General features: G+C 34.4%; 1 protein-coding gene across 1 annotated transcript in view; it reads left to right on the top strand.

The window, feature by feature from the left end:
* Mtr4 (exosome RNA helicase Mtr4) overlaps positions 1–14,208 on the top strand; it is a 432,027-nt gene that overhangs the window by 324,565 nt on the left and 93,254 nt on the right. Inside the window, exon 19 of the mRNA XM_090390948.1 lies at positions 10,344–10,454. Within this exon, the coding sequence (XP_090247074.1) occupies positions 10,344–10,454 (111 nt within the window). The remainder of the gene's footprint in view (positions 1–10,343; positions 10,455–14,208) is intronic.

Here is a 14,208-nt window from a genome sequence, read left to right as displayed (position 1 = left end):
GATATTCGACCAGAAATGCTGAAATATGGTGGTATAAAAGTCTTACAGTGGCTGCACTGCATAGTTCAGAAAGCCTGGACAGAGGGACGAATTCCCGATGATTGGAGTAGAGCTCTCATAGTACCCATATATAAAAAGGGAAATAAAACTGAATGTGAGAATTATAGAGGTATTTCCCTACTGAGTGTTCCTGGCAAGATCTATGCAAGTATACTTGAGAAACGGTTGAGAAGAATTGTGGAAGAAAAGCTTGGTGAAGAACAAGCTGGATTCAGGCCAAATAGAGGCTGTCAGGATCAGATCTTCACTTTACGACAAATAGTCGAGAAAGCATGGGAATATAACAAAGATCTGTATTTAAGTTTTGTCGATTTGGAAAAGGCATATGACAAGGTGCCAAGAGAGAAGCTATTCAATATGCTGCAGTTATATGGTGTCAATGGGGCATTATATCAAGCAATACTTAGTCTTTATTTGAGTTGTGAGTCAGCAGTTAGAAATGAAGGAAGTACAGGAAGATGGTTTAATGTTAAATCTGGTGTGAGACAAGGATGTAAATTATCCCCTCTGTTATTCATTATCTATATGGATCACATTATGAAGGAATGTGGTATTAAACCTGATATCAAAATTGGAGATGTTAATGTCAGCTCTTTGCTTTATGCGGATGATGTTATACTTCTAAATAAATCCGCTACAAGTCTGCAAGATTCTCTGACTAAATTGAATAGCTGTTGTAATAGATATGGTATGAAGGTCAGCAATAAAAAGACAAAGACAATGAAAATAGGCAGAATCATTGAAAATGTCAACTGTGTTGTGAATGGAGAACCTGTGGAACAAGTAAAACATTTCAGCTACTTATGCACAATTTTTACTGAAGATGGTAAACTAAATATAGAAATAGACAACAGAATCAGCAAAGCTGGTATCGTGGGAAGTCAATTGAATAAATTCATATGGAATAAGAAAGAAATTAGTTGGAACACTAAATTAGCTGTATACAAGACTGTGTTCAAACCAATTTTAACTTATGGATCTGAGAGCTGGGTCAGAAGTAAAACACTTGACCAAAGACTAGAGACCGCAGATATGAGAGTCCTGAGAAAGATTAGAGGCGTGAACAGATGGCATCAATGGCAATATCATATTAAAAATGAGGATATTAGGAAAGAACTTGACATTGTCAGCATCCAGGAATGCGTTAGCAGAGCTAATCTCAGATGGTATGGTCACTTAAATAGAATGGGCGAAGAAAGATTAGCAAAACACGTGTTCTCTGCCAGGTTGGCAGGAAAATGACCCAGAGGAAGACCAAGATATAGGTGGATTGATACGGTACAAAGTGCCTTAGATGATAGAAATATAAGATCTGATAATGTTGGAGTCTTGACAAGTAACAGACTAATTTGGAGGAAAATTGTAGATAGGAAGTTAGTAATGATGTAATTTTTTCATGTAGTGCTGTCATATCCTGTACACCCCTTGAGGGTACATGGCGGGAATTTGATGATGATGATGATGAAGAAGTTTAATAACAATTTAATGTAATGGATGTGTTTCAATACTGCTACACAAAAAGTCAATATTAGGTGAAATATTTGAAACTGCAATTCTTAGATTTCTGCTTTGAAATTAAACTTATATGAATAAGCATATATTTGCTAATATTCATTAAGTGCCAAAATACGCAGCTAGCAAAACTTGTGAATCTGTAACAATGTGTGATTTTTTCCCATTAAAATATAAAAAATAACAAAAAAGAAATAATAAAAATTAAATATGTTTCTTTTAAGATAAAAAAAAATCTACTTAGTCTTAAAACATTTTAAGTTTGTTTTCATTATTTCACGGCCCCAAAGGGGGCCGCGCCCTATAGTTTGGGAAGCGCTGTTCTAGAAGAATGATATCATATGGGAATCTCCTACATGTTCCAGATGTTTGGAGCTTAAACATAAAGGAACAACAGGTATGAGGCACACCCTAATACCATAGGGATGATGGTCTGGTTCTGAACTAGAAATAGCATACCCACTTTTGTCACACTTAAACTTCCAACATCTGTAAAAGTATGATATCTCAAATCTCTGTTAAGTTTTACAAACCTAATCCACTAAGATTTAAATGTAAAAAATACTGTACCAACAGAGCTAGAAGGATGAAAATGAGAGACAGAAGATAAATGAGCAGAACATCTTATATCAGGATTCAAAGAAGACTATCACCACACTTTTTCGGAAAAATGTTGTGAAAGTATGGTGAGAAGGTAGCAGGTAAGAAAATATCAAGACCTGTATGTCTGTCATACCATCTGATAATTTTAGAATACTCAAATTTTGATGATCATGAGTGCTTCTCTCTCTCTCGTGCTCCTGAAACAACTTTTAAAATGAACCTGCTAAGTGCCCACTTGTCAAAAAAAAAAAAAAAAAAAAAAAAAAAAAAATCATGAAGCAAGTACTATATGAAGTAAAACCATGAGAAACTTCGACAAAAAAAAAAAAATGGATATTTTTATACAGATGATGCTAATAAGCTTTTTTTTTTTTTTTTTTTTTTTTTAATGATGGACATTGGCTATAATTTCTTTCTTGATTTCCTTGCACATATTCTTCAATTAAAAGAAAAGTGAAAAAATATTGAATATCCTGTGCTCTTTATCCTCTATATAGTGGAATGCTAATTAATGTTTCTTGCTTCAGTTTTCTTGTGTATATATTTTCTCAAAGCTTGATTATGGATCACAAGTTTGTGCTTCTGCAAGGGAGAGAGTACTCTGCAGTTGTTAAATTCTATCCATCTTCATGGTTATATGAATAGCAGCTGGTCTGATGGCACCAATTCAGAGCATTCATGTCAACACATATGATTCTGTTCTTTCACTTCGGAGACGGATGTCACTTAGCTATGCCATAAAAGTAGTCTTTGCCCAAGCATTTAATGTGAATTAGTATTTTCTTTCTGCATTCAGAAGTTGCACAGACAACTCAGACTGCATTGCCTGTTTAGTATTCATGTGAAATTAATTTTTTTTCCCGACTCTTGCCCATGCAAGGTTGTAAAAATTAAATACCGAAGTACTATGGATGGGATAATACAAGTTGTCAGGGTGAATGTATGTAATATTACTTCATAGATCATGGTAGTATTCTCCCAGATGAGAAGTTTGCATTCCATCATGCAATTATCACTGTACATGCAGCTGTTTAAATGTATGAGTGGAGTACCCTATTTCTAACATGTCTGTATTGACAGTTTGAGATATAAATCCTGTGTTGGATGTGGTGCTGTGTTTGCTGATTATATTGACTCAAGTTGCATTCTAAAAGTAATGCCTCAATTGTGACACCCCCCCCCCCATCCCAAAAAAGGGATATGTCAGTGAAAAAAATATTTTTTTTATTATTTCATCTTCTTCATATTCTAGATCTCAAAATAATCTTCCTTTCTTTCAATACATTTTTTTCCACTGTATTGCAAATTTTTCAAATTTGTTTTTAATAAATATCTTTAGATTGTTTTCTGAAGTACTTTCTCAACTGCTTTAGCCCGAGGATTGCTTAAGGGCAAAAGCTAGATAAAAAAGCTGGAGAAGACCTAGACATAACCTTATAAGGAATGCAGACAACCAACTGGGACTTCTGACCCTAGTGTCCAATCTCACCTTCTTGTGGTGCACTTGAACAACTGCAGAAGCCACAGCTATTTCCTAAATTGATGATATATCTCCAGATATCCATTTTGAAACGGTTGAACAGATAGTAAGAAAATGACTGCAACTACCTGAAGAGTTGCTTTGACAAAACATGAGTTTTCAAAATCTTGTTATGCAGTGCAGCAAATGTATTGGAGGGAGAGAGGAACTTATGTTGAGAAATTATGTATGAAAATGGACTTCAAACTATCTTTTAATTTTGTATTTTACTAACATATCAATTTGGTGATGAACTATCATAGTTGAAGATATTACTCTCAGAATATCTCTTGGGGATATCTTTTGACACTTCAAGAATTCTGGAAGTTATCTTTTAGGGTAAATACCCTGAAGTCAAGTAATGTCTTTTTTTACATTTATTTCAAGGACAAACTTTATGGTTCTGGGAAGACTACAGTTTTCACACACATACACAGTTTTAAAAAAAAAAAAAAAGTGGGGGGCTTCTAAAGAATTTGTGAACAGCATTAAGAAAGACAAATAATATGCAAAATTTAAAATGCCAGGAAATGATCTCTTGTTTAATCCTTTATCCAAGTGGATGCAAACAAAGTTTGTTCATGAAGTTTTTTCATGATTAGGCTAATTGTATGTAGAGGTTAATAACTTCACATTAATCATAATGGGAAGGACCACTGCCCAGTTCATTTTCAACCTTGTGTGCTTTCATTGTGGGATATTGAGGAAATTAATGTGCAGTGATTAGCTTCTACATACATGTAATTTAATCTTGAAGAAACTTCACGTGCAAAATTTGTTTACACTTGCATAAAAGATTAAACAAGAATATAACTGCTTGCCATTTTTAACCAAGTGGAAAAATCTTTCTACAAATGATACACTATGCCCTATTTTAGCTCTATTCAAGTAGTGCGAATCAGATGCCAGTATGCAAGAGAATGACATTCAGTATCATCAGTGAAAGAAGCATACGTGCCAAATGACTAGCACAGAGAAAGTGTTGCACCATTATGTTAGTTGTAATTGCTGATGACAGGAAACCTCCATCATACGTATTCAAAAGAAAGATGCTTTTCGCGAAGAATAGCTTATCAGGCATTTTCATATAAGTACACAAGAAACGGATTATGACTGAAAAGTCAATGAGTTTCTGTCCAAACATTGGAGTAGAACGCTGGACAGATATTTTGCAATGGCAGTCCATCTTTCTCCTGGCCACCTTGATGAAGCTGAAACACAAAAAGGTGCAGTCCTGTCATATCTAAAAGTATAAGAAAAATATTCAATTTTCTTAGTATAGCTGTAAAACATTCTTTAAAAAATTTTGAACTTCTCTGCATACCTGTTGTGAACTCAAAGCAGGCCACTTTATTGAAGGTTAATCAGTGGTGCTTGTGGACTTTGACTGCTGTTCTGCATCTGATTTCCAAGATCTAAGCGACAAGAATTTCATTTGAGAAATGAGAAACTGTTAGTGAAGATAGCGGTGAATGCAATGTGAACAAATATGAATAAACAGTTGGCAAACTTTTATTTCATCACATCACAATTTCTGCCTGTTTTAGCAAAGATTGAGATAGGAGGAATCTGATATGTGTCTTCAAAAGCTGGTTGTTATTATTATTGTTATTATTATTATTTGACACCTCCAGGGAGTCCAAAGACTCATCAAGGGAGAGTGTGTGCCAACAGCATCGAATGATTGGTCCCCTTCCAACCACTAACCATGCTCAAACTTAACTAAGCCATTAGTAGCAGAAGCTCTACCAATCGACCTAGTTATAGTTGGAAATACTTTGAGGGAAACTGTTCGAGAAAGAGAAGCAGATTTGATTAGGTGGAGGGGGGGGGGGAGAGTTGCAGTTTGACTACAAAAGAATGTTGGGTACTTGCTGCACATTTCTGACAAGCAGAGTGGAATATTGAGGAATGATGAATGTCAGTCTAATGAAGGAGTACATCCTCTGTCAAAAAGACATATGATCGAAATAAAATGTTTGAGGTAGTGGTTGAAAGGGAGTCATTGAAAGGAAAGAATTCATGGGGAGCTTTTGATTCATGGCCCCATGAATAAGAATCTATTCAAAGGACAAGTGGATTTGGGCTGTTCTGCCATTTCATACCTTGAGTAGAAACGAATGGAAAGTTTCTTATTGAATGAGGAAACTCTTGATGCATTGTGTTTGGCAGTAAAGGCTAGTTGTAAATGGAGTTCAAGAAGAAAGATTTGATCATGTCTAATGATTTATGAGAAAAAAGCAAGGACTGTTTTGATAATCAAAGTTGACAAGAACATCTTTACCCTATTAAATAATATTATATTAAGTCAGTGATGGCAGAAAATCTTGAAGCTTTGGATACAAAGTTTGTTACAGGTTGAATGGGGTGTACTATCATCAGCCAAACTATGGATTGAGAGAAGGTCATTTATTTATAGGAAAAAGAGGATAAGTGATAGAACATGGCTCTATGGCACCTACATTTGTAAAGATGCATGAAGACAGAGCAATCTACTGTGAAACACTGACTAAATAGTGAAAAGTTGCTGTCTGATTACAGAGGGCAGGCCAGAGGATGGTAATTAAATGCTTATGAAATGACAAGACAACAACACAGATTTCTCTCTAAACTTTTTCCATGGCATGCGTGCAGAAATGAATGAAACTGACATGAGCACAGAGAAGCAGAATCCATATTGGTGTCATTGACTAGTGATCCTTCAGGTATTGAAGATGTTGACTGGAGGTAACTTTCTTCCTTATTTTAGAGAGGAATTGACTGGTAGCTTGATGGCAAACGTATATTTCCTTCTTGTGAAATCTTAAAAAGAGGTTTGTTTCCATGCATTGAGATAGATGCCTGCTTAGAATAAAAAAGTGTAGATGCAATATTTTATATACATATACACAGATTATCTGATCAAAAATATCTGGGGGTGGGGGTTCAGTTAAAGATGTGACGGCTATTCTTCCTATAGTTGGTGACAATGATCATGCTTTACTGAACTGGAAAGTTGCTAAGTATATGGATGTTCCATTCAGAAAAGGTTACGTGCTGATTACAAAGCATAAAATTATGACTGAGGAGTATGCTGGATTCTGTCTCTCAGTATTGGTTGTTAAGTAGAAAGGTTATCATCAGTGCATTTAAAATATACTTAAATGATGCAATATTGGAATGTATCCCTGATTAAGAACAATTAGGTGGGAATGAAATGGATGCACAATCATGTAAAGCAGAAGATATAAGAAAAGTATGTGGAAGGAATATGTGTGCAAAAAGATGTCAGTTATGCAATCTGTAAGATGCAAGGCCAGAAGAGTTACAGGTATTGTATATAAAGTTAAGTCTGGGTATGAAAAGAAACTGGCTCATCAAACTAAAGACAACCCAAAAGAATTCTATTGTTATGCTTCAATTAAAATAAAGAATGATTGTGAAAAAATTTCTCTACTGAATGCAGATGGTAGTATTGGGTGACAGATACAGAAAAGATTGTTCAGCTAATGAGCATTCTGTATGCAGACCTAACATTGAACTCAATGCTTCACTGGATGAAGAAATTCAAGTGTATTGAAGGCAATAGGGATTGATGAAATATCAGAATGGATACTAACAGAGTGTTCAATTGAATCAGTGCCTTTGACCAGACTATACAATTTAAGCCTCGGAACAGAAGATTCCAGAGGAGTGGAAACAATGTGTGTTAATCCCATCACAGAAGGGTGGTGCAAAGATCTCACATACAGTAATTGTTGATGCTGAATCTAACTTTGCAATGAACAGCATGGGTTTACTAAGGTTTACATGTTTAAGTAACTTGCTCACATTTTATAATAATGTTATGGTTGAGTTAGGTGAGGGGGGAATGGATACACCATGATACTTTTGGATTATGCAAGGCTTTTGGCAGGATATAGCATGGACGGCTTGCCTGTATTGGAGAATATGGAATTGGATTACAAAATATTGGAGTGGATAAGAGGATGACTGACAGCTATCCAAAAATATATAGGGCAGGGGCTACAAGATTTAAGGTGACTGGTGGTGTGCCACTGGGTTCAGTTGTTGGTCCATTGTTATTCAATCTTTGCATTAATGACATTGGGAAGGATTTGACAGATGACATTCAGCTGTTTGTTGTTGATGATACAGAGATAGGCAAGGTAATCAGATGACATGCATCTGAAGTTGAAAGTTGAAGTTCATTGGTGCCATATATTAAAGATTATAAATACAGCTCAGTGGATAACCGCAATACTGAAACAACATTGATGAGGATAAATAAGTCATTTTGCCTCTTTGCGATAACTTAATCTGCATCGTGTGCATTTCTGGTTTCCAAGATGATGCACTGGAGATCCAGTGGAGAGAGAGTGCAGGGAAGAGCATTAAAGATGATATTGAGACTGTGGCGCGTAGATTACGAAGACAGAATTTGTGGACTGCAGCCACTAGAAAATGGAAGAAAGAGGGATGATATAAATGAAAGGATCATACAGGTTCCAGTAGATGGAATTTTACATTTTATGGAGGGTGGGGAGTGCATGAAAAGGCACCCATGGAAGTTGAGGATGGATGAATGCAGTCAAGAGAGCGGTAAGAGCTAGAATTATCTGGTGACAGTTGGTGTGGGTGATATGGGGCTCCCTCCATGAGTCCTTGGCTTCCATGGAGGTCTCTAGTAATAATAAGTATTTTATATCCATCTTTGTAGCACTAATTTATTAGTTAATTTCGTATTTTTACAGTATCATTTAATGAAGTCTCATAATACAGAAGAAAAACTAGAAATAATTTTTTGAATCTAAAAACTTCTTTTCATTGAAGGCAGAATTTTTGACAAAGTTTCTTGGTCATTCTCACTACTGTCATCCAACAGATGTAAAGATCCTGATCAAGCAGAACAGAATAACAGTTAAATACCATACAGATGTACATCTTGAAGAAAGCACATGTAATACAGTTAGAATACATTACAAATGCTATTAAAGAAAGGTTCAGTTGAGTATGAATTTATGTTGCCCTCTTCTACCTTTTATACTGTCGAGGTTTTTTATTCTTGCAACTGCAACCATCTCGAGGATAAGGTAGTTAGCCCTATGCCTCCTGGTGTATCCTATGTCTGTAGATGGGGCCAATTTGCCTGTTCTGGGGTATGAAAAACCAGAGTTTCTGGGTGGGGGAAAAAAAAAAAAAAAACATATCTCCTGCCTTTACTTGCCACTCATATATGACTTAATTGCTTGGCAGTCACGATGACCCTTGTGGAAAACCCATGTTTGAATTCCACTGGGATGCTAAGGACTTCTATACGTTTATTACTAAAGATGAATTATCCAGTCTCGTCAATCCGAAACACACGCACACACAAAATTAAACGACATTACCGCATACAATCATGACATAGCGTTTGTTGCTTCGACTATAATCCCAAACAACCAACTAAAGACAAATATTTCATAACAAGCAGAACATGCTATAAAGTCAAGTGACATCGCTTAGAGACGTTTGTTTCTATGTAATGTCGTCGAGTTTGGTTTCTCTAACAAGACCATGGAAGCTTCCGTGATAAATCATACCTTACCAAGAATACAAGCTAGTCGAGTAGGCACACTAGAAAATATGAGTGTATTTAAGGGAATGTCATATTAATATACCAGAATATATGGATTAAGTTGGATTAACTAATTTAAAAGTACTTGAAGTGTCATTTAATTTTTCTCCCTCAGAATTGTGTGTATTTTCTCAGGTTCAGCAATAATTGTGCTTTACTTTTTATTTCTATTTTATTTGTGTATTTTTGTCATTAGATATTTCTAATGTTCCCTGTGTTTCACTTGACAGACTGTGGGATCAAATCCAACTGTGGGCAGCGGTGTTTTCGAAATTTTTCTCCTGTATGCAATCACTACCCTGTTTATTGCCAAACATTTCATTGTGAAGCCTGAAGTGGCTTAACAGTGCATCATGTGTTCGGTCTGTAGATAGACCAAACACTGTTTCTGGATTATCTAAGATGGTGCATTTGTATAAATAAGTTAGACTACAATATACATATGAAAGTGTGTGTTGAATATGAAAGTTTGTGAGAGAGATTTATTAAGAAGGAATTACTTGGGGAAAGGGGGGGGGGGGGGGCAGTTCAAAACGACATACAAGACAATGTATACTGTTCCAGTCGGTATAAATATACATTCCAGTCAATCATATACTTCTTAAATTGAATGATCTGCAAATACATCCAACAAAGCTTGCTTTACTGTTTTTAAAATTGGAACACTGCCATCATTTGCGAATTATATGTCTTGCATTGTGCATTAAATCATAAAAAATCTAAGGTGTACTGCAACGATTAATCCTTTCTGCATGTCCAAACCTAATAATGTGTTGAGGAAAATCTATTACTTTCGTTATCTCCAATTTTATCATTTAAGAATTGTGTCTACTTTGGTTATATCTATTCACTTAATATCATTCATGCATTTGGGAAAAGAAGCCTTTATATAGGTCGATAAATAGAATTTTTCAGGCTTCATAATACTAATTTTATGATGCTTCAAGAAGGATCTAAATGCTGTTGATAATTTTTTTTTTAAATTTATTTATATGTTTCTTTATTCTCTTACATGCCACACATGACAACTGTTTTTACTCTTGATATTAGGTAATTCCTATTAAAATAACTTTAATAGCACAGATTAGTTCAGTTCGAGTTAAATGTCCTGATGACTTACGTCCTTTAGACAACAGAATGGCTGTTCTGAAGTCTATTCAGGTAAGTGCTTTTTTAATAATCTATCTGCAAGCTTTATTTGTGAATTATATATGGTTGTCGAAATATGAATCGCTACATACATATCCTTAGATAAATCTATAAATTTTACTTCTCTTCAAATATTTTAATGATCTATTCATCTATTTAAAAATCAACGTGCCTTTTACTAGTTCTGAAATAGAAAACTTTCATAGGTACTCGGTGATTTTTTGAACAAAATAGGACAGTTTCATCCTGTTATATAACTTATTTGAGATTTTTTCATGCAACAAGCTGACATCTTTTCCTTTTTTAAATTAACATATTTTCCTGTCTTGTATTTATCATTTGAGTTGTAGATAGATAGTTTTTTTCACTTAGAAAGTAAATTATGCTTTACAAGAAATTATGTTCTTGTTTTAACCTTTTACCCAAGCATAAGAAAACAAAAGTGTATTCTTGAGTTATCTTCACTACTAGGCTACTTGTTTACTTAGCTTGGGTATAGGAATACAACATGATATTATTATTATTATCTAAGACCTCCAGGGAGTCAAGGACTGATCGATGGAGACTATAAATTACCCAACCCAGCTATCATACCTTCCCTTGAATTCATTTATACTAGATGCACTCACTACCCGTAAGGGCAAATTATTCCACTCACTCACTGTTCTCTGGGAGAAAAACCTAGCTTTTAACCTTTTCTTGACTGTGAACAACCTTAACTCCCATGGATGCCCCGTGTTCTCTCTCCGTCTTCCATATAATGAAAAATTTCATCATTTGAAATGCTATAACACTAAGTTAAATGTCCAACCAGAGTCTGTAATCCACATACCTGCAATCTGTCCTCATAATCTAAATCCCATAATCTGGATATAATCTTTGTAACTCTTCTTTGCACCCTTTCCACAGCTTTTTTATCCCCTTGGAACCCAGGAGACCAAATCTGCGCACAGTAATCCAAGTGTGGTCTTATCAAAGCCTTATAAAGAGACAAAATTACTTCCTTATCCTTACATGTCAAGGTTCGCTTCAACATAGCAGTTATCCTCTGAGTTGTATTTGCAACTTTTGCTATGTGACCTTTGAACTTTAAATTCTTATCCACCAGTACACCAAGATCCCTTGCCTCTTCAGTTTCTTCTAGCATAATCCCACTAATATAATATGCCACTGGAAGTCTAATCATGGCAAAGGGCATAACTTTACACTTACTAACATTAAACTGAGAGCCATTTTCATTTGCCCAGATTTCCAGTGTATTCAAATCATTTTGTAATTGCTGAATATCAGTAGCATCCCTGATTGCCTTGCCTATCTTCGCATCATCAGTAAACAATTGCAAATCTGATGATAGACCCTGCTTGATGTCATTAATGTATAGATTGAACAATAATGGCCCAAGGACTGAACCCTGAGGTACATCACTTGTTACCTTAAATCTAGCAGATTGACACCCACTGTATACCACTTTTTGATATCTGTCTGTCAACCATTCCCTGATCCAAATCAGTAGATTATGTTCCAATCCCATATTCTCCAGTTTACACAACAGTCTATTGTGTGGTATCCTATGAAATGCTTTAGAAAAATCCAACATTATCATAGTGTATCCATTCCCTTTATCCAACTCAGCTGTAACATTGTTATAAAATATGAGCAAATTGCTAAAACATGACCTTCCTGTAATAAACCCATGCTGTTCCCTGCAGAATATAGAATGCTTGTCTACCCATTTCTGTATGCGAGTTCTTACCAACTTCTCTAAAATCTTCACTACCAAAGATACTAATAGGTCGGCAGTTAGACACATCAATTTTTGCACCACCCTTGTGCAATGGAACTATCATACATTCCCATATTTAATACAATATGGAATATCATAACTTGTAAATCATATATGGATTTCTTTCTACTATGAAAATATTAGGCTTTTCTTTCAAATCTAAGAGTCAACATTGATGTTGCTGTTACACGTGACAGGAACACTGTGAATTACTTTGCCATTTTATTTGTCAACTAGGCATCAGCTGTACTTGAATGGAATAAAGGTAGTAATTTTTAGTTATTATTTTAGTAATTTTACCAATGTATCAATGTGTAGATAATTAAATGTGTTACTAAAAGGTGTAATAGTCTGTTAGTTATATAATTTATATAGTAAATTTTAAGTTGTATTTTGTTTTGATTAAAAAATAAGTAAATTTTAATTTAAAATCAAGAGCTATGCCCAAAAGATGTAAATTTATCATCATTGAAAGAAGAAATTTGGAAATAATAATTAAAAACTGTACAACAAAAAGTTGTTTTGCTCCTAAACCGTAACACAAGTAATTTAAATCAATCTAAATTTGTCACTCTTTGGTGACATGCTGTTCGACCAGAAGAGTACCGTTTTGGATCATTTATGGTTTTGTGAATTTACAATTAAAAAAAAAACACTTTTATAATAATGAAATTGTATGAAATATAGGCTATTAATAATAAACAGGAAAATAGTAACATTTACATGTCACTCCCTTAAAAGTCAGAGTTGTCAATATATTTACTATTTGTAGTGAATGGCACCATTTGTCCAAGCTTATACACGTGCATGTTGGTTTATAAACAAATAATCAGACTCAATAATATTAAGTTTGCTGCCTTCTGAGGATAATTGTGAGTGCTTTTGTGATAAATATGTTGTTTTATAAACTGAACAATCAGATTGAATAACATAAAGTTTGTTTCCTTCTTAGGATAATTGGGAGTTCTTTTATGGTAAATTTTAATAGTTTTAAAATTTTCACAAGGTTCAATGTGGGTTCTAAAATAAAAAGTAAATTTAATAAAGACTTACAAAAAGGGATTGTTTTCTTAAGAAAATAAAATCTGACAGTGAACATGAAGTGACATATTTGCAGAACAAAATTTTCTATATCTCATATTTACCCCCATTTTGTCCCTACCTGTCTTTCTAAAAATCTGATCACCTGTTTTACTTTATTATTTCCCAGAAAAAGGAATCCAAATGTATGTATTGGAGTTCACTAATTTACCTGGAGAAATATGTTTTAATCACTGATTATTTTAAATCTTTTGGGGTAAATTCATTCTATCAGAAAAAATTATTTGTTTTTCATTTATCCAAATGGATGGATTACCATAACTGATTCCATGAAAATTGCCTATCAAATCTTTGAACATCATAAAATTCATCTTCATTAAAAGTTACTTTCAATCATTAACTGCAAATAACTATTGCATGCTGCACATCTTTATTTGCTAGCATGAATTTATTTTTCTTGTAATGGATTTTCAACAGTTGGACAACTTTGTTATCTGTTATATATATTTTTTATGTTTATTATGGGCTGAAGAAGACACTAGTCTTTGCCACTAGTTTTTTTGTTATGCATTTAGAGAACATAGGAGCAATAAGCACTCTGCAAATAATGAGGCTGTTTTAGCAAAGGAGGAAAAAGGCGATTACTATTATTATAAATAAAAATAATTACCATAATTCATTATTAGATATAGTAACCGATTCCATCACTTCAGAAGAGAACTAATACATGTATAATAATTAAGAAAACCAATATTTTTGGTTGCATAAAAGTACATAAAATCTGACTGTTCAGTATGACCTGATACATCATTGCTGTTGTATCACTGGCCTAGTCGGGTAAGTAATTAGCATGTTCATGCCATGCACCACAAATTGTATCATTTGGTGCTCACCTGAATGGGATGGAACACAACAAATTCTCACACTTTCAGTTTGTCAACT

This window comes from Typopeltis vanoorti, chromosome 3 (genome assembly GCF_054136105.1).
Source record: "Typopeltis vanoorti isolate ZY-2024b chromosome 3, IOZ_Tvanoo_1.0, whole genome shotgun sequence".
NCBI lineage: Eukaryota > Metazoa > Arthropoda > Arachnida > Uropygi > Thelyphonidae > Typopeltis > Typopeltis vanoorti.
This window is presented reverse-complemented; position numbering and strand designations above follow the sequence as displayed.